At 37.9% G+C, this 26966-nt stretch overlaps 3 protein-coding genes across 4 annotated transcripts; 1 reads left to right on the forward strand and 2 right to left on the reverse strand.

Moving 5' to 3' along the window:
- The first annotated feature begins 899 nt into the window (after positions 1-899).
- On the forward strand, positions 900-2724 carry LOC116256497 (transcription factor KUA1-like). Its single transcript, XM_031632879.2, has 3 exons — positions 900-1466; positions 1791-1987; positions 2088-2724. The coding sequence occupies exons 1-3, from the start codon at positions 1229-1231 to the stop codon at positions 2490-2492; spliced, it is 840 nt and encodes a 279-aa protein (XP_031488739.1). The 5' UTR covers positions 900-1228; the 3' UTR covers positions 2493-2724.
- A 353-nt stretch (positions 2725-3077) lies between these two features.
- Positions 3078-16784, reverse strand: LOC116255910 (K(+) efflux antiporter 6-like). 2 transcript variants are annotated; one of them, XM_031631996.2, is made up of 20 exons: positions 16461-16784; positions 12141-12184; positions 11885-11952; positions 11710-11788; positions 11547-11608; positions 11366-11441; positions 11165-11239; positions 10510-10581; positions 10324-10407; positions 9289-9357; positions 8496-8573; positions 8316-8404; positions 7606-7702; positions 7435-7488; positions 6829-6924; positions 5243-5431; positions 5079-5156; positions 3958-4002; positions 3786-3875; positions 3078-3524 (listed from the first exon to the last, which is right to left on the reverse strand). In XM_031631996.2, exons 1-20 carry the CDS (start codon positions 16678-16680, stop codon positions 3495-3497), a joined length of 1695 nt encoding a protein of 564 aa, XP_031487856.1. In that variant the 5' UTR covers positions 16681-16784; the 3' UTR covers positions 3078-3494. The 2 variants fall into 2 exon arrangements, with proteins under 2 accessions (XP_031487856.1, XP_031487855.1); XM_031631995.2 differs by having other exon boundaries at positions 3078-3686.
- Positions 16785-20098: 3314 nt separating this feature from the next.
- LOC116255952 (uncharacterized) lies at positions 20099-21667 on the reverse strand. Its single transcript, XM_031632044.1, has one exon. The coding sequence runs from the start codon at positions 21665-21667 to the stop codon at positions 20099-20101; it is 1569 nt and encodes a 522-aa protein (XP_031487904.1).
- Between the last annotated feature and the right edge of the window lie 5299 nt (positions 21668-26966).

Here is a 26966-nt window from a genome sequence, read left to right on the forward strand (position 1 = left end):
TACCGGTCAGTGTTTTGTCTTGAAACCAGGGAAGAAAGAAGACAGAGGTCTGGATTCCTTGAGTCGATTTTAAGGTGAAAGTACACTCCGGTGACAGTAAACTCAGAAAGCGCAATCTAGACGATCAAACTTGCTGTAACAAACTGTATTAGAGTTCTCAACCAACGAGTTGACTGCCCATCTATAGTTGGTACCAAAAAATTAAAGATCTGCTGATTTTATGCTCTGTAGCTCCTATTTCTATGGCTGTACACACTTAACAGTATGGAAACTGCTAGAACATTTGCAATAGTGCTTCTAACTTCTAAGTTACCAGATTTCCTCTGGCTTCTAGCATCTTGTTGACCAATTTGACGACGTCCAACCCCGGAGAATCCATAAGAGCTTATTTAGATTTGTCCACATTTGCTAGGAACTTCGGCCGTGGACACAATTCCTTCTTTTTAATTTCTGCAATTTTCTTTACTGCGACATGCCACAGCTAAGAGAAAGACCAATTTTTTGGTGTTCCTACTTCCAAAATATGGTAATTCCCAAATATAAAACCGCGAAATGTGATTGGTGATTGACTATGTCAACAAGCCTTGAACAATTTAAGTGCATGTGGGTCAATAATCAAACGAAATTGCAGTGGAGTAGCTAGTTTCGCCCTGTTCTTCCCATGTTCTTCACCAGTGTCGTTTCCAAGACTATTTAATTAGCCATGGCTACCACTGTTACAGTTTTGCCGGTTAGCTAATGGAAACAACATCAATGCAAGAAGCTTGCAGCTAATGAGTCCATTATGAGTGATTGACGTTCAATAAATTAGAGGATGAAATAAAAAAGTTACCCACCACTAATTTCAACCATCTTTGAACAAACCAGCAGTACCATCTGACATGTGTCGTCGTTCCCTGCTCTTTTTCTGCGGCGTTGATGACTTCATTTCTTCTTCCAGCTACCCGACATCAGTCATTGGATGCTATTGTCCTACACCAACTAACCCCCTTTTGAATTCTTGGTTATCTATTTTCAATACGTACTGTCCCTTGGAAACCTTGAAACACTAAATCCAGCATTGTTTTATCCTTCAATCCCCAATGAAATTCCACAAAACAGGGAGGAAAAGGAAAGAGTATGGCTAACAGACGATGTATTTCCTACCTCAAGTTCTCATATTTAAGGTCTTCACCTCCCTACTGCAACTTGGCTTGCTAGATTGGTGGACTTTCCGAGGTCGGCCACAATGAACAGGAAATGCTCTCGTTGTGGAAAGAATAGCAATGGCTCGGAGGGTACTTTGCGGTTGTTTGGTGTTCAAGTGGAGGTAGATTCTCCTGTGAAGGAGAGTCATAGTTCGGGGGCTTTATCTCCTTCCAGCACCGTCTCAGTGGCAGGCAATCATGAAAGTGGAAATGCTAAGAATGGTTATCTTTCTGATGGCTTTGTTCGCTCTTGCAGCAGAAACCATGAAAGAAAGAAGGGTGAGTCATATACTCCGGTTTTTCTCTTTAGTAGTACTTCATGATTTTTTTGTCTGTGGAAAATATTCTTTTATTAGTGGTGCTTCCCATGTTCATGGCGACTCTTCAAGAATTAAGAATCTGTTGGAGACGCTAGCATGGTTGCTGTTCTCTTTATGGAGTGCTGAGCTTTGAGTTCCCATTTACTTCAATCACTAGCTAAGATCACTGCTGTGGTATCTGACAGTCACTGAGTTTTTCCTTTTTGATGCGAAACGTTTTCAAAATTTTGGATCATTTCGTTCTTAACTTGAGCGCTTGTTATTGTATCATTATTCTCCTTAGGGGTTCCATGGACCGAGGAAGAGCACAAGAAATTTCTAATTGGACTTGAGATGCTAGGGAAAGGCGATTGGAAAGGAATATCAAGGAATTATGTCACTACCAGAACTCCTGCTCAGGTTGCAAGCCATGCCCAGAAGTATTTTCTCAGGCGAGATAGCCTTAACAAAGAGAGACGACGACCGAGCCTCCTGGACAAGGTGACTTTCTTCACAGATAACATTTAATTGTTCACACTGATTTTTAAACGATCTCAAGGTCACGGCTGAACTTGGTTCTTTGGAAATCTTCCTATCCCAGGTAAGGAGCACTAGTAAAGGACTAAGCTCAGGTTCCAGTATGAATCAGATCTTGGAAATGACCGCAGGACGCGTCTTGCCCGATCCTACTTCCCAGACCAGAGTTTACACTGGACTTCATGATGATATGCATCTGATCCGTCCTAAGGCGCCAGAGAAAATAGAATGCAAATTGGCGAACTACCTACAAGGTAGAAAGACTCAGTCAACTTCTACCAATCCTGTCACCTCTACTTGTTCATCACATGAACCAGTGCGTTCGTCCCTTGACTTAACTTATCGACCTTCATCTCCTCTACCTTCGATTGGACCGGCTGATTTGGAACTGACCATTGCTTTCCCTCCTCCAAGTGAAGGAAGCAAAGCGCTAGCAAGCTCACTACTGACGGGAGCCATAAGCGTGTGATGTTATCCAATAAGCATCAAATGTCTAGCAACATTTTAAACTTTGTGGGCATGTTGTTCATTTGAGTGCATGAACAAAGATATCCTGTTCAGATTTGTAATTTTCCTCTTGAACCAGATGCAAGCAAGGTCATCTTAAATATGCTTTTCCTCCTTAGTTCCACAAGACAGCTTGGATGTTCTGTGGACGATCTGTGGTTGTTATGCTATAAATAAAAGTACTGATAAAGAAAAGAAAGTAAAGGAGATTCTGAAAACGATTCCAGCTTTCTGGCATAATGCGATAACAAAACCACCTAACGCTTGTAAAATGAAGTCTTTCTTTCCTGCACATGGAGCTTTTACAAGGGCCCCTGTACTCAGATGCTTAGGCCGGTTTCTTGTGCAATGAATGGTTGTAAGATTACCCAGCGAAGAAAAGAAAAGCAGGCCTCACGTCAAAGATTCCTGGTCTGCAACAGATTCAATTAAAATTGAATGCAAGTAAATGCACTGAAAGGCCCATTAAGGGACCTGCTGATAGAAAACCGATTTCTTCAATGAGGTTATGAAGCAAGTCCATGGCAAACACGTAACGAATAAACAGTTGTCCACATGAGAGGCTATTCATTGCACCTACATTACCAACTCCATATTGGAGAAATCAATTATGGGAAGCTTCTATACACTTAGAAAAATAGTGAAGACCAGAACTTTCCTGAGTTCCGGTCTCCAATAAACCTTAAGAACTGTTGATTCAAACAAAGCTGTAGATCTCTACAAACTTGAATAGAGAAGGGAAAACAATAAATGAGTAAAATGAGAGAACAAAAAAAAAAAAAAATCAAAGCTGATCACTATAAAACAGCTATTTTACACCAAAATTGCGAAGGAATTCACTTTCCTCTGAACCAGTGATAGGGAATATAAACGTGTCTTTAGCTTTCTGGGAATCTTCAAGTGGCTGGTCAATGGCACTTCCCACAATGAGGGTATAAAGGAGACAACCAACATGATGATGTAGTTAGTCTACTTCCTTTGCGCTCTTGGGTACCTGTCCTCCAGAGCAGCAAGACACAGCCCATCAGGTAAAGCTCCTTTTTTTTTCCGGATATTTTTTTTTTGTTTTTCTTTAATCATGAATATGAGTGCCTTGGACCATCATAGTAACACGCTTAGCACTCTCTGCTCGAAGGCTATCACCTTTAAATCCCATCTGGAGTTGAAGCCATATTCAATGAAATAAAAACCCTCGGCAGAAGAGCAAATGTATGACGGAAAGCACACTTAAATGAGGGACCAAAGGAACACAAACCTCATTTGGACTGTCAGGCGAGAACCATCTCAAAAGGACTCCCAAGTGCATAACAGCAGGTATCAACTTGAAAAGCAATGGGGTCGTCACCTGCAAGGTTCACTGCGATCATTAGCTGAGAAAGGACAATCATGAACAGTTGGCTTGAAAAAGTAATAGCCAAGATAATCACCAAACTAAGAGCTGTTGTACCCAGAAGCAGCCGGTACAGTTTACCCTGCCAAAATTGAACACAGTAAGCCTTTTCCCTCTGTCAGGATAATGAAATACAGCGTGTGCCATGATGAGCTATTGCATGTGTAAGAGTGCAGGGAAAAAGAGGCAGTTCCATATCTTCATCAATCACAAACATCTTTCTCAAGGCTTTGGAAGGATAATTAGCTGGTTCGCATTTTTCCAAGGAAGTTTATGGTATTAAAAAAAGTGAGACAATTTAAGAAAGGTCTCAAGGAATTAAGAAAAAATATCGTCAAACAATATCATATAGGATCAAAAGAAAGGCACGAGGAAATGTTGTTGGATGTAATCCTGGAAAAGAGGATAGCTAAACCTCAGGAGAAGAAAGCTTAAATCCAATGAGCGAATCAAAACAGTAGTACTTGCAAATATTGGGCTGAAATGGTCCCTCAAATTGATAAGTTGTTTCTTAAAAAGCTAAATCATTGTCATTCAATAATGATTAGTCTTAAAGAATCTTTAACATTAGAAATACAATATTTGAGAAACACAGCAGCATTTCAAGACAAAACTGCCAATAAATGAGTACAGTTTCTCAGTTAAAATAAGAGCCTCATTTCCAAGTCTTATCAGCATGAATTTGCTGAACTTCCTAAACCTTAAATGAAAGGCAGACCACACGACACCCCATTCAGAGGGTCACACCTCTTAGATTGAGAATTCATCAAGAACAAGACATTTCTGCATTTTCATCCATCATAGTCGACATTGCGTAATCTATCAACCATATACAGGACTGAATTTATTCATCCTTAATTCCTAGTAGCTGCAACTTAATTTAAAATAGTAATTGAATCAGGATTCATCCCCAGTACAAGGCTTCCGGAGCTTGGCAGTTCCGAAGGATCAGAAACAAAAAAGTAGAATGGCAAAAATACTTTTAATTTCTAAAAAACATGAATTCTAAAATCATTCATGTCATGGTTATCCAAGCTTGGAACTGCCACAAAATAGAACCAATCAATCAGGTGAGGTCAATTGAGGAGTTTGTCAGCCACAGACTCTTGGCATCTATGCAATCTTATAGAGAATGCAATAATCAGGATTCAGACAAACCTCAATAAGATGAAGATTGGAAGCACGACTTAGAAGAACAAAAGCAAATTCTCCAATTTGTGCCAAAGACATGCCAACCTACAAAGAAACCAAGGACTTGTGACCAAGAAATAGTACAAACTACAAAGACAAATTTGTACAAGAAAAAGGAAATGTAACCTTACCAGGAAAGCCGTTCTGTTGCTGTAGCCAAATCCTTTAACTACTATAAATGCAACAACTGTTTTTATAATTATTACCAAAATCACAGCTGCCAGTAAAATGTCCATATGATGCCACAGGAATTGGACATGGATCAGCATTCCAATGCTGGCGAGAAATAATGCAGCAAAAAAGTTGCGAATAGGTTCAACCTATCAGTAAATTCAAGAACAGATGAGAATGTGGACAGATATTATGGACCACTAGATTACAAGGTAATCAGAGCAGATTTACATAAGCACTCAGATGCTAAAGCTGGTTTTGTGATTATAATACACACACACATGCATGCTTGCCAATAGCCACACGGACAACACACACACACACACACACACACGGAGAGAGAAAAACCGATAACTGACACCTTCTCTAATGCTTTTTACATTGACAACTGCGAAGTAAAATGAGAAAATACAAGCATCAAGCTCCTACCAAAGCTGTTCCTATCAAAGAAAAGATCAGTTGCATTGAACCCACAAATACTTTATAAAAAATCCAACAACGAAGGCACACCAAATAACAAAATTTTTAGGTCATCCTAGTGACAGATGGGGTGGAAGAATAAACTTCAAAACTTGGTTTCAAAAGCAAGTCATTAAAGGGGAGGGCAGCAAATAATTAACTAGATTGAAACCTAAGATACATGGGTGCAGCTGAAAAGGTGAAGCACCCGTGCCGATACGGGTGTAGGTGTGGGTGGGGGACGAGGCACGGTTGCCTTAAATTTTGTATTTTTTGGGTTTTTTTTTTATAGTAATTTTTGTGTCTTTTGGGTATACTTTAGTGTTTATATATAGCTATATATAAAAATATACCCGTATCAGCATCTGTACAGGTACCCATATGACATACATTGAAACAGAGATTATAAACATCAAAAAGACATAACCATGATCATCCTAGATGAAATCTTTTATTTTATCAGATACCTGAAAGAATCTGGCTATAAAGCATATACAAATTTTTAAGTGATTGTGGGCCCCAGAAATGCACTCTAGGGGATGCGAAGGTCTGGACTTTTTTGCACGTGGTTTTCAGCTAATCACTAAATTTACTTTCTGCATTTTAAATCGATTTTGAATTTTCGACAAACAATGCAGCACCACTTTCCATCATCAAAGCCACAATTAACACTTAAACTTCTTTGGTTAAATTCTATGTCATGATATTCTTCTGAAGATGACGATGAACCACAACATGGGTCTGTTAGAAAAAGAAGACATGCCAGATAAATGTAGAATCAATTAGAAAATCAAGCTTTCTCAGTAAAAAAATCTGCAAAATAGACTACTACAATAAGCTTGACCATCTCATGGTTTCCCATCTTGAACAGTTGCAGACAAAAATTGCAATCTACAAGGTCCAAGTTTTGGCTCGTTCCAGGGATGCAAGAAACAAGACCTGGGGACAAATCAACCTGCCGATGACTGGAAAAGGTTCCATGGCAGACTTCACGACAAAGCTAACCTAGATAATGCTCTAGAATCATAGCCAACACCTATTTAGTGTCAATTTATTATATCACCCTGAAAGTTAAATGAAGTGTTACTTGTTCAAGCGTATGAGGTGCAAGATCAGTAGTTGATATCATCACTCCAGCGGCAAATGAACCCAACTCAAGGCTCAAACCCAGTTTGTCACTGCACTGAATGAAAAAACAAATTGTACAGTTTAAATACATCCATTTATGAAAAAAGAAAGCAAAAAATAAGGGACCTGCTGTATGCAATATGGAAGTTAATATGAACAAATAAAACCTAACAGTTTAGCCACTAGCAAGGTGAGACGAACCAAAACTCTACAATCATCACCAGTTACACCCTTGAGGAAAAGAAACAAAACATGCCAGGAAAAGCTGAGATGCATATTGTTTTTTCTGGTTCAATAATGTCCATCACCAGCATGGTCAATTGTGCCTTAAAATCCCCATGATCTCATTGTATCAACGTCCACAGTCTATCGCTATCCTAGTTTATGCAGATTACGTAATTATTATTATCAGCATTACTACTCTGCTTCAAAAACATAAATGCACTGGATATAATAACCTCATCAGCTTTCAGAAAGCATACATGATGATTACAACTCATAGAAAGAATCTGCATAGAAAAGTAAACATTTAAACGTTCAGAATTTTAAATGATCAGGTACAGACCCAAGCAACAAGCAAACAGAAAGCGACCGAGGCAAGTTGATAGAGTTCATTGGTCTGCAAAACAAAATTTCAACAGATAATACTATCATAAAGATGTGGATACATGAAATAAGGAGTAAAAAAGCAAAGTGTACTATTTTAAGAGTGAACTGTTCAGAAACAGAAGGATACCTCTGAAGATAGGCTTATCATCAGCTTAAGAAACCAAGGTACACAAGTGCGGGATAATATGGCCAAAATAAACAAGAATGTGCACAACAGGATGATCCTATAAAGGTCACAAACAATATGAATTAGTAATACATTCAGTATTTCATAACGACCAGTGGTTTGCAATAGAAAAATTTTCAATTATGAAACATACAACATAAAAGGAACACTCTGTCTCCACCACAAGTACAGAAAAATCGGGATATGATTTTCACACAGGTGCAGATGCAGCATTTTTCATGAAAAACATGGGTGGAGGTCGGGCCAGTATACATACAGACAATATATATATATATATATATATATATATATATATATATTCCACAAAGAACAAAATGAACAATTAAGAAGCTATGATCCTATCAATGGTTCAATGGAAAAAGAAAAAGTAAATCGTCAGTTGCTGCACCCGAGTCCAACCCAAGCAGCACCTCGACTCAGGTGCGGCAACCTTTTTGAAGAGTTTGTCTTACTTAGCCTTCATGGTTAACCATGTAAAATTGAATCTCAAAGGTAAATAGATATGAAAAACTGGAAGGATCATTAGTGCTACTTCTGTGAGAGAGAGAGAGAGGGGGAGAGAGAGACTTATACAAAAAATACACAACCTAAGTTCCTCTAGCAAAACACCATTACAAGGAAATTAAATTCACAAGGTGCAAGTTACTTACAGTCTGGTCATGGACATCATTCCTTGCATGACTCCAGTGTTACCACCCAAAACTGGAAGAAGTGCAAATAGCAATCCAACAGCACAATCCTGGTTTTCAAGAATAAAACTTCTCATCTCCGAATAGCTTCTAGTAATAATATTGCAATGTGAAAAATTTTATCAAAGAGGGAACTTTTACCTGGAGAACAAGGGTGCCAACTGTAACTTGACCATGAAGAGCATTGACACTGTTTCTTTCCATCAAGAACTTCAAAACCTGCAAAGGAAAAAACAATTTTATTTTTTCAACAGGGACTCTCTAGATTTCAAACATGGTCTTCATTCAGAACTTTGGAATAAAAATAGGAAAATTCCAAAAATCAAAGTTTCTGTCCCCTAGCAGACAAATGTTTGTTTTCTTTCCATGAATCAAATTTACCACTAATGTGTTTCACAGTAAAAACATGAATGATCGAACAAATGCAGATCTACTGGATAGCAATCAGTTACTCCTGATGTAAGTTCTACAATAAAAAAAACAGACTCCCATTTCACCATTTCAATGCTAAAAGATAAATAGCATAGAGAAACTATCAGGATCATAAGGAAACTTCACAAAGATAAAGATAAAACTTTTAGTGAAAGAAAATTTGATGAAGCATCACACTACATAAAGTATAGCTAGTATAGTTTGATACTTAAACAATTACAAAAATTATTATAGTACACAAAGAGGTCCACCTCTTCATTTTTTTCTGAAAGGAAGCATTTTTCTTTTGTAAAAGAATCCTCATTTTCATAGCAACTCTTTTTATGATAAAATCAAGTTTTGCACCTCTTCAATACCATGGTTCCACTAAGATCAGACTGGAACAAGTCCAACCATTTTTAGGTGTTTACCTCAGGTTTCAAATACCCAACCTACTTACACCTACACGGTTACACCTTTATTGAACTGTCATGTAAGCATAATACAGGAATCAATGACCTACCACAGCAGTTGAAGACATGGACAAGAATGCACCCAAAAACACCCCTTCAGAAGGTTTTGCTCCGCATAGCTGCAAAAATCACATGGGCCAAAGAAAAGGAAGCTAATGAGAACTGGGATAAAGTAGAAAGATGCAAACAATTGGTGATGGAAAAAAATATCATCATGCCCTTGGTACTTGAACAACCAAGGGTTTAGTTTCTAAAACTGTCTTCACTATATGTTGTCAAGAGTGCAAAAATTACAGATATAGCTGAGACAAACAGCTTATGAAATAAACAGGATCTCACACATGACAAGGTCAAGTTGCCTCTTGCTTATTCTTACAATTATACAAGCACACAATGCATACAGCATGATATACTGCTGTGAGCAATGAATAGAAGAGATTCGCAAGCCTAAGCAGAAGGGAATCAAAAAAGGCAAAGTGAGGTCTTCCCATGGCCTCATGACTGGTACCACCTAAGCAATAAAAGAGATGGTGTTTTTATCTGCATAAACCATAGTTGTGACAAACAGAAAAATAAAATAAATAAACACAAATCATGGCAAAAGATTTTGAGAAAATAAAAGTAATGAAATTGAACATTTCAAAAGCCACTCAGATTTCATCTTAGTAAAGCCACCATCTGCAACACCTCTAGCTTAGAGCAAGCATGAGTACATCATGAAGACCTAGTCAATCAATTTGTTTGTCCTTATTTGATGCTTTACTTCTTACGCTTCTAAATGCTATGAACTTCTAACTCCAATATTCCACCCTCTGAGAATGCCGGTTCTGGAATTTTGAAGTCGAATAAAGGACAGTGACTGATAATGGAATCTTATGCTAATCCATTCAACAAGCATCAAAAGATGCAGCCTATGGGAGGCATCACAAAAAGGTCTTCCTAGCGTATGGACATTTAAATTTTATTACAAAAAACTCAGATTCAGGATACATTAGTAATAATATCAATGAGTTAACTAATACACTATTGAAAGAACAACCCAAACAGAAAGTCTGTCAAATGATAGAAAAAAAATCTAGACATACTGATGCAGTCAAACCACATAAGCACATGAAAAGACAAATTTGAAGTATCCCTCCAAGAACAGCTACTGCTCGCACCACACGAAGCTACAGAAAACACAAAAAGCAAAGTTAATTTAAGCCCAAAAGCAGTGAGACTAAAAAGCTTCAGAACGCAGAGCAGAAACATGTGTGCACATAGAAACTAACCTTTGTAGTGGAGAATTCAAGTCCTAATGCGAATAGAAGAAAAATTACACCAAACTGCGCAACAGTCTCAACCTACATCCAGAACCAGAAATATAAACACAAAGGAGAGACATTGGCTGGACCAGAGCTCATGGTGGCACTTACAGCAAAGAACAAATAAGTATGAAGATACTTTTCATGTAATCTGATCGTCGTATACAGGAAATCAAGTTAAATAAGGACATATATAATACCAGACTACACCTTATCCTAGCCAACAGGCTAAAATAAGGATATAATACAATTTTAATACATCACATAGCAGGGGGATCCTAATGTGAAGAAAAAGGGATCCAGGTTCCACTACTTGAAGAAAGCCTTAGCTCAAACTTCAAACTATTGCATGAAATTTAAGTATAATTTTACTTAGTGATGCATTTCATTTTTCCCTGAGCATATTAACATATGAAAGTCAAGTAGACCAAATCAATTCATGATTTCCTATGGATGGGACATATACTGAAGAAATCAGACTCCTCAAACCAGGCTTTCTTTCACAACTTTCAAATGATTGAGTAGTTAATCAAACCAATCGACTGAGACTATTTTAAGAGAAAAAAAAAAAAACTCACAGTGGTCCAGTGATTCCATAAGTTTGACAATTATAGATACCTACTTGCACCATTTCTCTTACAAAGCTTAAACCTCCAGGTCCAATGGCAGATCCTGCAAGCAAATATCCTGTAATAACCTGAAACATAAGAAAATACAAAATTGACCCATGATGGGATTTTAATGTCAGAAGCCAAACTTCTGAAAAATCAAGTATGATTGAAAAATTCATCATCAAATTAAAATTTAGGCCCTAATTTTCTACCGGCTGTCCAAGACAAGCAAATGCAATGCCACCACATGTTGCAGATACAATGACAACTACAAGATCTGATATCAATCTGTATTGCAAGAAAGGAATGAGTTAGAAGACAACCCTTGATTTATTTGGACCTTATGTTATTTAGAAAACAGAAAAATTCTTGTGCATAATCAAAACCCCCCACCTCAAGTCGAGCTGTAGAATTGGATACTTTGATTTGGGATTTGAGATAATAAATACATTGTCCTGAAACAAATTAACAAAGAAAAAAGTCACATACGACAATAGGGTTATCAAACCATAATAAGTTAAGCAAATGATTGGCAGCACATGAACAGTTAGTCAACCTGTCGGTCTATTAATGTTGGTGTTTCCTCTGCTCCATTCTCATTATCCAAGTTGAAAACATCATGAAGTTGAAATGATCTGACAATATTGCAATCAAAACTTAAGGAATACTCTGATCAATGGGTCTCAACATAACATAAAGAAAGAAATGAGCCAGCAAAAAAGAAGTGTTACTTCTCCTCTTTAGTCTCATTTTTCTTGGGCTTGTCACGAGTAACGCGAGCAACCGTCTCTAAAACTGCCTGAAAAATTTAAGCAAATAAAAAACAATGCAAGTGGACACCATGTAACACCATCTGAATGAGAAGATGAGAAACATAGAATCTTCTCCAGTTTTTATGGAAGAACTAAAGTTACAAGTGTGTCTAAAACTCTAAAGCGTACACCCATGAACCAAAAATGGTCCACCTTTAAAAAACTTGTTTATCACCTGTTTGTCAGCCACACTGTTGTTAAAGCTACCTGCATCTGTCTCTGGCACATGCACCAGTAAAACCAACACATCATTAGGAAAAAAGTAAAGCAGAAAATCAAAGGAAGCATCGTTCAATATAATCTTAAAGTTAAGTCTATGAAATAATAAGACTAGGTTTGACATTGAAATTTATAAGCCCAGTGACACTAGGTTTGAGTAATAACCGTAACACCAAGGATAATATAATCAGAGGCAAGAACAAAAGCATGGCAGTTAAAAGCAACAACAGCAATGGAAACAACACTGAGGTGACAGTAATGGCAATAGTGATGTATAAATACAAAAACAGAACTGGAAGAAGACATAGGTGCAAGCTACACTCGGAGTAACATTTTCAGAGGAAAAAATGTCAAACAAGAAAATTATATGCATACATATATATCACATGCATAACCTACATAGTCTACATGTTCAAGAATAAGGGTTCAAAGAAAAACCACAAAAATCCAATACATATTTCAGATTATATATGGGTTTTAAGATTAACAGTTTTAGCTCTGTCAACTCATAAATCCAGTATAGCCATCAAAAAATGATGAGCATGTTTTGTTCCCACATTTTTGACATTCCAAGTCCAGCTAAGTGGTTAGATCTTTGAAAAAGCATACTGCAAATTGCTGGATGCTTCACCAGATGTCCTTTTTCTGGCACAAATTTAAGTATATAATATATGTATATCCAATACAGCCATAAAAATAATGATGAGTATTTTTTGTTCCCACATTTTTGGATATTTCAAGTCCATCTGTTGGTTAGGTCTTTGAAAAACATACTGAAAACCGCTGGATGCCTCACCACATCCTTTTTTGCCAGATAGCCCTCCAATATATTGGAGGGTTCAAAGAAGGAGAGGGGGGAGGGGGGTGTTGTGTGACAGTCCATCTTAAGAAATTTTGCTAAAACACAGTTGCTACAAGGGTATTATCCATGGTTTGTAGTATAGCAACAGTGTTCACCTTTCAGTGGTTTTAGCAACAGATAGTGTTTTTTCAGGTTTTTAATTTTTTGGCTATCTGGCAAGTTGCAACATCCGGCAGCTGGAAGATTTTGATTCTTATATATTTATGAGAGAGAGAGAGCAACCCACTACAGGAGACAATAGAAGAACTATTTTTATCTGTCTCCTCATTAAATGTTCAATAGCAGGTCTTGAAGATTCAATGAGAAAGAAAGATGACGTACATACTTCAGTTGTCAGGATCTAGTTTCCCTATATAAATCATTACAGCACAAACACCATTCTTGGTGTTTTTATCAAAAATGTTTTCTCTGGTACTCACGAAGAAGTCTTTTTTTTTTTTTTTTTTTTTTTTTTTGAGAAAGTCCAAAGAATAGAAAATATAAAAGATATGAAAACCTGAGTAGTTTTTACGGAGAAATTGATAAAAATTAAAATATCTAATAATATGACAAAAGAAACCTCAAAAAAGTAAAATATATTAAGGATTATTTCTTTAAAAAACACAATACTTCATTTTATTACTTTTTTGTTCAACATGATTTTCCATATTTCTCATTCTTCTAGAAAATGCTGACACACACACACACACACATATATATATATCATTGTCATAAATATTGTTCTTGGGTTTTTAACAGAGATTTTTTTGGATATTTTTTGGCAAAGTTTTCTCAGGAAAAACTCGAAAAACTTTAACAATTGAAAAAAATGCAAAAGAGGAATAAATAAAATAAAACAGAAACTAATAAGAAAACATAAATAAAACGAGATACAAGTGATAAAAAGAATGTTTTAATGATGCTAAAAATGATGAAAGTAATTTAGTTTAAGTTTAAATTTGAATCCATGATGCTATCAATATTAAAAAGGAGAAAAATGAACAATAGAATGTCATGATAATATTATGTATGTCACAGTGTCAGACTGTTTTGCTTGGAGAAGTTACTTGTAGTTGTAGATGCGTTAGTATTCATGGTGCACTAAAAGGCACAAGGTTAAATTTCATTGTTCGGGTGATTGTTACAAATATCAGCACCATTTTGAAACTGTCGCAGTATTATTCAGAGAAAAGAATAAAACAACTATATTCTGAAAATATTGCAATATTTAGAATATCACCAAAAAATAAACATCACAATGATATTTTGATATTTTCTCCTTAAACAATAACTTTCATATACTTTAAGTGTACATTTTCAGTTTTGTGTTCCCTTTAAAATATTAAGAAGTATTTTGAACCTTTATCAACATTCTTTTGCTCTTCAATTCTTATGTATCTTTTATATTTGAGTTCTGAGATCTTCATGAGGAAAACAAAATTTTAAAGGACATCTGAGAAGAACCTGGCTAGTAAATAGTGGAGAATGGCATTTGTAACAATGATGTGGATACTTATAGTCCGCTAGCAAATGCATAACGTTGCACATGCATATGCATGATTTTCTTGCTCCCAAGTTTCTCAATTTTAATTGCTCGGACCAGTATTACATTCAAACTTAGAAGCCTATTCGGACAAGTTTGCTAACCTATGTCATATGGGTGCGAGGTGTGGGTGCTGATGCAGGTGCGACGAAAAGGTGTGTGTGTGTGTGTGTGTATATATATATATATATATATATATATGTCATTTGTTATATAGTTATGTAACTGTTTAGTAGCCTTATTTATCTATGTTTATATGTAAGCCTTTTGTATTAGAGCTAGTTTGGCCAGGTAGGCATTTAAAAGGGTCAGTTTTGGCCTGATTCAGCTGACCGCACCGGACGTGCTGTGTCAGAGAATCACCCGCAAAAGCATCAGTGTTGACACGTGTGCAAGCAGCCTTTTAGGAGTACCCATGTGACATAGCATCTAACACATGTATCTCTGGATATTTGGCATAAATAGAGCCAGGTGAAGGCAACTATAGACTAACCTTAGGGTCAAAGCGTCCAACTGCACTGGGAAAGGAAGCACCAAAACCAAGCCTAACTTGGTCCATGTTGCAGGCATTAAGCCCAATAGTGGTTTTGGCTAGAAACAAATTACAAATCTAGTATGTAAGAACAGCAGTTGCATCGATCCTGTATAACAGAAAAATTCAAGACAGTTCAAATGCCTAACAACTGAACCTTAGAGTCAGTGTGTCACAATGTTGCTTCTAGGCCTAGAGTGATAAAGACCAGAGAAAACCCATCTTAGCCTAGCCAGCAGGATTTTGACATCTTGCTGTGAGGATCACATGGATTAAAAGTTTGGGAGGTACCATTAACAATCGATATATTTAGGCATGTGATCTGAGCATGTATAAAGGGGATAATATGGCTGCTTCTGGTTAGTGAAATATAGGTGAGGCACCGATCATTTCTTTCAGACGTCACCACCCAAAGACCGTGATAACAAACCATTTTCAGGGAAAACCAAGAAGCAGGATACTGTTGCATTCCTAATGACACTGACTCACTGAGAGTTGCTTATCAATGCTCTAATGCTGATTTATATAAAAACTTTTTCTATAGGACTTCCAAAATCTGCATGTCTAATCAGCTAAACGCTTTGTGAAATCAATCTGCACTTAACGTTGCAGCTGATAATATTTTCCAAAGTGTCATCCTGTTCCAGATAAAATTTCAGCATCAACAATTTACTTCTACTCCTTATACAATGATCAGATAACCGATGTTTCCCACCAAAGCTATTGACAAGGATCACTTTCGCTTTTGATCTCCAAGCTGTGATTCACAGAGCACCTTTGGAGGGAATGCCAATGGGGATTTCCTGTAACGTCATAACTCATGCGTATCAAAGTTTCAAACTAATAATATAACCTAGATTACCACTCTAATTGGTTAAATTAGCATAGGGAAGTACCACCCTGGTACGAATCCCTTGATTATCCGGGTTTGAATTTCCACGTACTATGACCTATCTTTCTCATGAGGGCATGTCCCGAGTCTCTCCAACCTAGCAACTAAAAATCATGACTTCAGTCCAAAAGCAATTAAAGGAGACGACGTTCCCGTTGCACATTCCCCACAATTTGCTCAAATCCGCCTGATCCAACCTACATCATCGCTCAAAAAGCTGTCCCAGAGAATTCCAGCCAATCACAAGAGCATACCAAGAGATCCACCGTACCTCCCACATTGCCGGATCAAAGATAACGAAGAGAGAGAAAAGAAAGATTGAAATTAAAATTTTCTTCCACAAAATGAAAGAAAAACGAAAGGACACATAAAGAAAAAAAAAAAAAAAGGAAACAGAGACAGGGAAGGGAAAGGCCAGGGAGGAAAAAAAAAAAGGAGCGACGCGAGGGATCGGATCTAAAGCCGCACCTTCGGGTTTCTCGTTGTCCGCGAATTCCTTCTCTAGAGCTTGATCGATTATATCGGCGAAACTACCCTCCTTCGCGGTGGCGTTGCTCCCGGCCCTCGGCGGGCCCGGTTGGTCGAGAAAGCGGCGGGAGGACGCGTCGGTGGAGGAAGACAGGGACAGGAGCAGGAAGCACAGCAGGACGAGAAAGACATAGAGGGACTCCGCGCCGGAGCTCCTCATCTTCAAAGAGAAGGAGGAGGAGGAAGCCGGTGGTGGCTTCCGGCCATGGGAGAGTTGAGGGAAGAAGTGAGCGGTGGAGTGGAAGGTTGGCAAAGAGGCCTTTGCCGGTGGACGTTCACGCGGGGACAGATTCGGAAGATTCTTTTGTTCTTGTACTAAATTACAAATGAAGGCACTGGATCATCCTGAAATAGCGATACTGCCACTCCCGGCGTTTACCCCTTCGGGGTCCGCACTTATACTCTTCCCTTTTTCTTTAAAATTATATTTTTAATTTTTAAAAATTAAAATTGTATTATCAAACAAAACATTAGAGTCCAAGTTTATTTGATATTTACAACAGGAAAAAAATGGAGCCGATAATTTTTTTTATCTGACTTGCCTGTAGCTTGGGCCCGTTTCAAATTAATGCCTCAAACTTTACACAATAAATGCATTTACTTTTCATTTCTTAACAATTTGCTGTTCATTTTTATTGATGTGGATCTCAATTTAACTTCTAGCTGAGCCACAGGATTTGATTGCGACCTTTCTTTTGGCATGTGAATTTAATTCAGCCACATGCTGGAAAGAGTTTAAGTGAAAAATTAATTGTGCACATAATTTTAGAAAGTCAACAAATAAAAACTTTGAATATATACTAACAAAAAAACATGAATTTGTAAACATAAAAAACAAAAAATATTATTTTTAAAAACACAAACATCTTTTTTCGAAAGAACGATTTCAACAATTTGTCTAAAATGTTAAGCAAACTAACCTTTTAAAATTCAAGTTAATTTTTTGTCTTCTTAAAATTTATGCTTCTTTTTATAATCTATGCTTCATGACGTCTCACTTTTTCTTGAATAAGAGAAAAGCTTTTGAGCAAAACGTGTCGTTTCAGGTGAAACTTTAACAGAAAGAAACAGACCTAACTTTTAGTAACCAAAAACTTATATTATATACTTAACTTAAGCAGTTAAATATAAGATATTCAAACATGAGAGTAGTTATTTTTGTTCTCTAAGCGTGTTTGGGGCTCTTTCAAAGCAACATCAAAATCAAGGCATACGAGTTCGTAGTCTGCATTTTTTTTTATGACCCATGTTCTCTGTCTTAAAAATCTTATAACCGACACTCTGCCTAAAAGCAAACACGTCGTCAAAAGATAATCAGGTTTTTATAGAATATTATTTATGGGTTTTCAAATAGATATAAAAAAAGTTTAAGTATGTTTTGAAGTCAAATATGTTAGCTTTTATAATACGCATTGGATTTTCCACATCTAGATTTGATTGTGTCTATAAAATTGAATATAAGAAATCGTTGGCAACAATATGAGTTTGTTAGCATTCCATGAATAAAGTCGTTTCCGTTGCCAAATGACCTTTAAAAGAATTCAAATTGAATCAAACTTTTGACTTCCAATAAAATCTTTGCACATCCAATGGTACAAAATTTTAAACAAGGTATAATTGGGTGCATTTTTTTCACTCCACTGGGCAAGCGTGTCAATTATTAATGATGACAGCAAGCCAGATCAATATGGGGGGAAATGATAGTTGCTTCCGAGACACATCTGGATGTACAATAAAATCCGTGCCTAAGATCATACCAATTTTCCATGAAATAAGCAATTGGACTTTCAATTCAGATTAACTATCCAAATCCCGATAGAAATATATATATATATATAAAATAAGAAATATATAATAAAATTTGGGGACAAGACGTCCCCTAGATACAAAAGCAATCCGCAAAAACAAAAGCAAAAAGACGAAATATACAATACAATGCATAGTGAGAAGAAATGTGTGAATAGAGAGGAAGGAAAAAGCGGCACCGTCACCCAGCCGCAGACGGACCACGGCGCCTTAACCGAATGGCAAACTGGACATCCCCTTGCACAAGACGAGCCACACCATCTGACGAAGAGAAGGTGTCCCTGAAGACCCTGTTGTTGCGCTCCTCCAAAATGCGCCACCAAGCTGAAATGAGCCACGACCTCCAAACATGACTCCAGGAAGCAGACAGGTGGGAGGAAGGATAAAAGAGGAACAGAAGACGAATAGATGGCGGGTTTGGAAGACTACTAACAAGGGAAGGGCAAGTAAAAACTAGAACACTAAAGAAGAAATGGCAAGAGGTAAAAAGGTGGACCCGAGACTCAGCCGTGGCAAGACAGAGGGGACACTGGTTAGCCAAACTAATGCCAAGGCGCTGTAAGTGGTCGAAAGTGTTGATGTGGCCAGCAAGAAGAAGCCAGACAAAAGCAATGGCACGAGGAGAGGGGCCAGGGGACCAAAGGGATCGGGGTGGGAGTGACGCTATTGAGGGACCGATGGAGGCCAGGTAGCAAGAAGAGAAAGTGAACTCGCGGGTAGGTGAGAGAGGCCAGGAAGGGGATGTGGGCGAAGAGAGGTCAGCAAGGCAGAGGAAAAGAGGAAGGGCAAAAAGCATGTCTTTCCAAAAGTGAGAGGGAGAGGGGTGAGAGATGGAACAGTTCCAAACACTAGGGGAAGACAAGTAGAATTTGGAACAAATGAATTAGGTGATGGGAGAATGCTCAGTTGCCAGACGCCACCACCAAGAACACAGAGAAGACTCGCATGCCCGACTAAGGTTGGTAACCCCAGCACCCCCAAGAAGACGCGGAAAGACAACCACATCCCAATGCGTAAGGCGATCCGAAGGTCGATCCTCATTCCAGATAAACTTACGAATAATCTTATCAAACCTACTAAAGACAGCCACAGGAGGCCGATAGACGGCCAGAGCATGGAGGGGGACAGACGCAAGACAATGTCTAGCAAGAGTAATACGGCTTGGGAGATAAAGCAGTTTTTCCTGCCAACATTGAAGGTGATCAATAAGCTTCTGCTCCACTCCATCCCAAAAGGAGGGTGCAGGAGGCGACAACGTAATCTGAAGCCCCAAGTAGTCCATGGGCAGGCCAGCAGCCTTACACCCAAAGCACGCTTCAGTGAAAAATACCATGGCCGGATCCACGTGAATGACGAAAAGGTGACATTTAGCGGAATTGATAGAAAGACCCGAGATGAGCTAAAAAATCCGGAGGATGAGCAAAGTTCTCACTATCTGTTGGCGGAAAGCATTGCTGAACACGAGAAAGTCATCAACATACTGAAGGGTGGAGAAGGTCTGTAAGTGGGGGAGCGAATGCGACGTGAGGAAGCCAACGACCGTTGCGTGCTGAAATAGAGCAGAAAAGCTTTCGGCGACCAAGTTGAAAAGCAAGAGTGATAGCAGATAACCCTGAAAGAGGCCACGCCCGAGACAGAAGAAATCGCCACACTTCCCACTGAAGGAGACCGCAAGCTGGGCCCCAGTGACAAGCGAAAGGATCCACTCTCTAAACGACGGACCAAAAGAAAAACGGGTGATGAGGTCATAAAGGAACTCCCAACTAACCGAATCAAAGGCCAGATATGTCCAATTTAAGGATGAAGGAAGGAAGCCACAGATAGTAAAGAGAGTGAACAACCTCATTGGCCAGGACAACAGCGTCCTGCAAACGCCGACCGTTAATGAAAGCAACCTGCAAGGGGTTAATAATAGAATGCATGACCGACGCAAGCTGCAAAGAGAGCAGTTTAGCAATAATCTTGTAAGGCGTGCCTAAGATGGAGATCGAGCGAAAATGTGTGACATTCGTAGGGTTAGGGCGCTTAGTCACTAAGACGCAGGTAGCCTGATTAAACTCCTTAAGAAAAATGGAACTGGAGGCAAACTCATCACAAAAAGCATACACATCAGCGCTACAAGCATCCCAAAAGGTACGATAAAATTCTATAGGGAAACCATCGATGTCAGACGTCTTACTAGAGCCAAGGGCCCAAACAACGTTCTTGATCTCTTGGTGCAGGAAGGGCCGCTCCAGAGAGATCGCACATGAGTCAGAGAGGGAGGAGAGGTGAAAATCCGGCAGGGGGACACAGAAGCGAAGTGGCTTAAAGTAAAAATCCCGAAAATGAGCAATCCAAGCCGGGAGAATGTCATCACCAAGAAAAACTCCGTGCCCGATAACCATGGACTGGAGCAACGTTTGACGGCACCTTTGAGAGGCAGCCAAGTGGAAGAATCTAGAATTCTGGTCTCCGTACGCAAGCCAACCTAGCCTAGAACGCTGCTGCCAGTGGATGGACTCCCTAATCCGCCACTCCTGGGCAAGACACTGAAGACAAAGAAGACGAGAAGGTTGGTCCGCAGAAATATTGTCAGAAGACTGGAGGGACAGGATCTCCTCATCCCAAATGGACACCTCAGAAAATTTGCCGCTCCAAAAAATACGCTTCCAAGCGAAGACCTTTTTCCTGATGGAGTGCAACTTCCGCGAGAGCCTGAAAGCGGCCCACCTACCATTGACGGTGCGAGCCCACCAATTAGGGATGGCAGCCACAAAAGAATCATCTCGGAGCCACCAAAGCTCAAAACAGAACCTGATGCGCCCGGTACCAGCCCTACCCCGAAGAAGGGAAATGAGCAACGGAGCATGATCAGACAAGTGCCTCGGTCCAAGAACCAAGGAGGACGACGAAAAAGCAGAGAACAACTCATGCGAGAGAAAGACACGGTCCAGCCTACGAAGAATAGGAGGGTTCCTATTGCTGGACCAAGTAAACTTACCATTATCCAGAGACATGTCAAACAGACCGAACTCATCAACAAACGATCGAAAAGTAGACATAGATGGACCCGAAGCGATAGGGGAGGACAAGTCAGCAGGGCTAAGCAAACAATTGAAGTCTCCTGCCAATAGCCAATGCGAGGTAGCAAGCTGACGAACATGATGCAATTCAGCCCACAGCTGGTCACGCAAAGCCCCAACGCAAGGACCATAGATCGCGGTAACCAAGACCGGGCCATTGGGCCAAAGGCCATCGAGAGAAGCCGAGATAGAGTATCTACCAACATGCACAACAACCCCCGTAAGAGGTGGAGACCAAGCCAGCAGGATGCCGCCAGCGACACCGTTAGCCGGCATGAACCCGAAGGACGGTTGACGCAACAAAGTACGAAACCAAAATCCTCTTATCATCCGTCCGTTTGGATGTAACACACATGCAACCCAATAGAGTGTATTGATGCATGTAAGAAACCAGTCACCATTCAATTTTTCTATATATACATACATATATATAATGGTTGCATCTGAGAATTGGTATAGTTGTCATATTTGTTTTTTTTTTAAACACCAGGGAATTGGCATAATGGTTGTGATGTTTTTTTGTTTTTTAAACATGAGGGCTTTGGCAGAATGGCATTTAGCAGTTGTATATAGCAGATGTTAATTTTCATTATTATTGGTATCACGAACATCATCAATATTGATACTATCCAATCGTCACTTTAAATATTGTAAACTTGTTTAAAGATACTCCGGGTGGGTGCTTGCGTAGATGCATGCCCAAATGAATGAAAAAAAAAAAGTCAAAAATTGCAGCAGGCGCGTCACAAGATTTTTGCGAGTCGGACCTTGATACCTCCTCTTATGTAGCACTGACGAGATGCGTATGCTCTGCATATGGTTTGTTTGATTAAATATTTTAAAATATTTATTAATAAACTTTGAATAAAAACAAAATATTGTTTCAAAAGTGGGTCAGGATGCAGACAAATGTATAGTGTTCATAATAATACTCACAACAAATTGGTCTATTGTAAATAATGGCTTCTGTTTTTTTTAGAGTCACCCCACTATCTAATGAGGACCATATGATAAAGTGATTGACATTTCGTCATATAATATTAGTTCACATTTTTTTTTTCATTATTTTTTTTCTCAAACGATCTATTTGTAGCGCCGCCAGTCACTATCTGGAGCATCAGTAACTTCTTAATGCCTTGCCATGAAAATGGAAGAAAAGACCGACCCTATAGAGCACTCAAGCACAGAGGTCTGCTCTCTTAGTACAGGGCAAGACGTAGATACAAGATGTAACAGAAAAGTTTGCAAACTTTCTTTCAGTCAAAGTAGGGTGGATTTCTACAGCATTTCTTTGATATCAAGAAAGTTTGCAATATTTAAATAAATAAAATTTATATCAATTCCAAAGGCCATTTCATTTTTACTAGCATTATCCTTTCCCCCAAAAGAGAGAGAGAGAGAGACGAGTCCAAACTTTTTAATTAATATTTCTTAAGCATTGTTTAGAATGAGTCTGTAAACAGTTCAGCATGAAGAGAAGGCCATTCAAAATAAAATTTAATACGACTATATGAGTATCTTCATTTAACATCGAAGATATTTTAGCTAAAAATTTGAAGCCACTTAAAACACCTCCACATCCTTCCGGTCTATACCACTTGATCACTTGAGGCCATTGCCATCCCTTTCTTGGTTGGCTGCATTCAATGTTGACAAGAAGAAAGACAAGGCCAAAGGAACGTACGAGAGAGAAGGAAAGTTGATGGTTTGGCGGCGTTATAGTTATTAACAATTGATTTAACGAAACGCACATGCTATGAAAGTTATTTTTTCTTATATCCGTCTCCTTTTATTAAAGTCACACTCTTTTTGTTAATTACAATATATATTTCTCTTTGGTATGCTTAGGCTTTTTTACTATTCGAAGATTGGTTCCAGCCTCATGAATCTGTCCTAAAAAATAAGGCAGATATGCAAAATCTATAACAATTTTTTATGAATTTGCTGTATTTTTTTGAAGCAGATTCATGAGAGACAGTAACAATGTGTTATTATTACCAAATGACTCCTTTCAATTGCACGTAAGGAAAAGGGCTCGACCTATAGAGCAAAAATGGCTCCCTTCAGTAGTCGATGTGAGCTTTGTGGCAGCAAAGAAGAGTTTATTGATAATCTATTTTGGTATTGCTCCATTATGCACAATTTATGTCACACAGAATGGAAGTCGTTGGAAGGAAATGTGAAAGAACAATCAGCTGCTAGGGATCGCATGCTATGGATAATGTGGCTTTTCTCAACGTTGTGGCCTGTATGCTGTGCTAGGGATGATGATGCAGTCTACATAGGGGATACTGTTAATGTTGATAGGCTAGCCGCTCGTGTCCTTCCGTTGTAGCTTCTCTTGTTATTTGGTTGAACCCTAATATTCGTAGTCATGTTCATTTATTATGTCACCTTGCGATGCAATCTTTATTTCGGATTAGGAAGGGGCAGTAATGTTAGCAGACGATTTCTCTCTATTTCGCTCGTGTGGTAATTGTGTTTACGGAAGAAGTCCATAGCAATTCAAAATCAAAACGTTTGAACTAAAAAAGACTCGAGTCATTTAGAAAAAGTTTGAAATGAATAAATAAATAAATAAATAAATATATATATATATATATATATATATATATATATATATATTCTCTACTTCGCTCATGTGGTAATTGTGTTTACGGAAGAAGTCCGTAACAATTCAAAATCAAAACGTTTGAACAAAAAAAGACTCGAGTCATTTAGAAAAAAAAAAAAAAAAAAAATATATATATATATATATATATATATATATATATATATATATATATATATATATATATATATATATATATATATATATATATGTGTGTGTGTGTGTGTGTGTGTGTGTTATAGATAACAAGATTGAAGGGCAATAATGAATGTGGACTCTAGCTATACATAATCACTCAACTCACTCATGAAGGTCATAGGATCTGTCTTGATGGAAGGTTAGGAAAAAAAGAGAGAAAAAAAGTGTAAACTAATATTAGATGATGAAAACATTCATCATTTTTTTTTCTCAAATAAAATTATGATAGATCAAACAATTCTAATCAGTGAGCCAGTTGACTTTGGATAACTAGAGTCACCATTCACTATTTCCATATATAAATTGAATTCAGCCAGTTGCCAAATATTGCAAAATGACAATTTTTTTTTTCAAAACCATCACTAAAAATGCATTACAATGGAAGCATTAGCAAAAGTTTATGGCATACCTCCAGTTTATGGTGTTCTTAACAATGGTTTATGGTGTTTTTAGTAATACATTTAAATATTTATTCATCAAACAACATCCGAGAGTTATATATATACACACACACACACACACACACACATAGAGTTATTTCTTAGCTTAGTATGTCCTTTTTCTTCACTTTTATTGCTGTACATAAAGAACAAGAGGGAGAGAGAAGAAGAGAACAAGGAACAAAAAAAAAATTGAACATGCATTTTAATATGAGAATAAATAGTTCTTTCAGGGGCAGAGGCATAACATATCTAGTGGCGTGTTAACGGTAGTGGCAACATGTTACCAATTCGATTCCCATGAGTGTTATTCTTCAATACCATGTGAGTTATAAAGTAGGACACAACCATGGACCCAAGAGGCATGAGAAAGAGGAGGAAGGTAGGCGATAAGTCATTATCCACTTGTTTCCCTAGATGTGAGAATGTATTTGATGTGATATCATTGCATATATTCGTTAAGTGTTGGAACAATTAATGTTTTTTGAAGATGAAAATTATAGTTGGTATGTAATTCATGATCAAATGTGCAGTAGTTGGTATATGCATTTGATTTGCTCGTTCACTGAGTATCTACTAACTTGATTGTTTATTTAAACCAGTCATTTTGTTAATATTGCAAATCCCTGCCATGCCTTTCTTTTCTTCCAAGAAAATTGTGGAAAACCAATAATATGAAGATTATTTCAAGTTCTCTTGTGTCACATTAACACTATCGTGAAGATGTCTCAAACTGTTCTCGTCTTTAAAACCTCATTCATGTCATAGCCTGTTGAAATAAGAGAGAAAGAAAGGACAGAACAAGCACACAAAGTTTAATGTGGTTCGGCCTGATCAGTGGCCTACATCCACACACAAAACAACACGATGGCTGCTTTCACACACTAATAACAATGAGTTCTTTTACAGGTGAGAGAACAACAAAAAACCCACACACCTCCACACCTAGATAACTAACCAAGGAAGATGATGATAACTGTCCAAAAATAACTGCCAACATAGAAAAATAAAAAAATAAAAAAAAGAGACATGTCCTTATAAATATATTAAAAAAAAGATGTGCATAAAACCCCATTTCTTCAACACTCTCCCTCAAGTGGGGCGTAGAGATTATAGCCGCCCCACTTGAATTTTAGCTCCTCAAGTCGTTTCATAACCAAGCCTTTAGTTACTCCATCGACAAGCTGATCATTGCTTATAGTATATGGAGTTGTAATCACTTTTTGTTGAACCTGTTCACGCACATAATGACAGTCAATTTCTATGTGTTTAGTGCGCTCTGAATTGGCTACAATGTGTATCACTCCTTGATTGTCACAATGCATAGGAACTGGTTTTTCAATTTTGAATTCTATTCACAAATAAGAGATTTAACCCAAATAAGTTCACTGGCTGTAGTAACCATCGCTCTATACTCTCCTTCTGCACTGAATCGTGACATTGTGTGTTGTTTTTTACTTTTCCATGTCACTAAATTTCCTCCAACAAAAACACTAAATTTCCTCCAACAAAAACACAATATCCTGATGTGGATTTTCTATTTGTGCTGCCAACCCAATCAGCATCTATGAATCCTCTAATATCAATGTTTCCATTTGCCTTGTACCTTGTACCATACCTTTCAAATACCTCAAAATTCTATCAATGGCTTTCATATGAACATTCTTAGGGGAATGCATAAACTGACTGACCCGACTAACGGCAAATGAAATATCAGCTCATGTTACCGTGAGTTAAATCAGTCTTCCAACCAATCGTTGATATCTAAAAACATCTTCCAAAGCTTCATCATCTTCTACATCCAATTTTATACAGGGTTCAGTAGGTGTCAAGGCAGGTTTAGCTCTAAGTTTTTCTGTTTCCTTGAGAATATCAAGAGAATATTTTCTTTGAGACATAAAGTTGTCTTTCTTTGATTTAGATATTTCTATCCCAAGAAAATATCTCAACTTTCCCAAATATTTTATTTCAAAAATTTGGTGAAGGAATTGTTTGGTGGCAGAAATATGGTCATGATAATTTCTTGTTACAATAATATCATCCACATAAACAAGAATTATCACTATTGTTTCTTCAACCCTTTTGATAAATACTAAGTTGTCTGCAAGACTACGTTTGAATCCGCTATCGTCTAAAGCAGTGCTTAGTTTTTGATGCCATGCACGAGGAGATTGTTTAAGACCATATATAGACTTTTTGAGTTTGCACACTAAGTTTGGTTTTCTTTCTTGTGAGTGTCTTGGAGGTAATTGCATATATACTTTATTGTTCAAATCATCCTGTAGAAATGCATTTTTCACATCTAACTGAAATAGTTTCCAATTGA

Source organism: Nymphaea colorata, chromosome 6 (genome assembly GCF_008831285.2).
Source record: "Nymphaea colorata isolate Beijing-Zhang1983 chromosome 6, ASM883128v2, whole genome shotgun sequence".
NCBI classification, from domain to species: domain Eukaryota; kingdom Viridiplantae; phylum Streptophyta; class Magnoliopsida; order Nymphaeales; family Nymphaeaceae; genus Nymphaea; species Nymphaea colorata.

What these genes read in the sequence shown, in the direction of transcription:
- LOC116256497 (XM_031632879.2), top strand. Translation starts at nt 1,229, where the DNA reads ATGAACAGGAAATGCTCTCGTTGTGGAAAGAATAGCAATGGCTCGGAG. An exon ending in AAACCATGAAAGAAAGAAGG is followed by an intron (nt 1,467 to 1,790) that starts GTGAGTCATATA and finishes TATTCTCCTTAG; the next exon opens with GGGTTCCATGGACCGAGGAA. An exon ending in GACCGAGCCTCCTGGACAAG is followed by an intron (nt 1,988 to 2,087) that starts GTGACTTTCTTC and finishes TTCCTATCCCAG; the next exon opens with GTAAGGAGCACTAGTAAAGG.
- LOC116255910 (XM_031631995.2), bottom strand. Translation starts at nt 16,680, where the DNA reads ATGAGGAGCTCCGGCGCGGAGTCCCTCTATGTCTTTCTCGTCCTGCTG. An exon ending in TGATAAGCCTATCTTCAGAG is followed by an intron (nt 7,489 to 7,605) that starts GTATCCTTCTGT and finishes TTTGTTTTGCAG; the next exon opens with ACCAATGAACTCTATCAACT. An exon ending in CGCCTGACAGTCCAAATGAG is followed by an intron (nt 3,687 to 3,785) that starts GTTTGTGTTCCT and finishes CTTCAACTCCAG; the next exon opens with ATGGGATTTAAAGGTGATAG.
- LOC116255952 (XM_031632044.1), bottom strand. Translation starts at nt 21,667, where the DNA reads ATGCCGGCTAACGGTGTCGCTGGCGGCATCCTGCTGGCTTGGTCTCCA.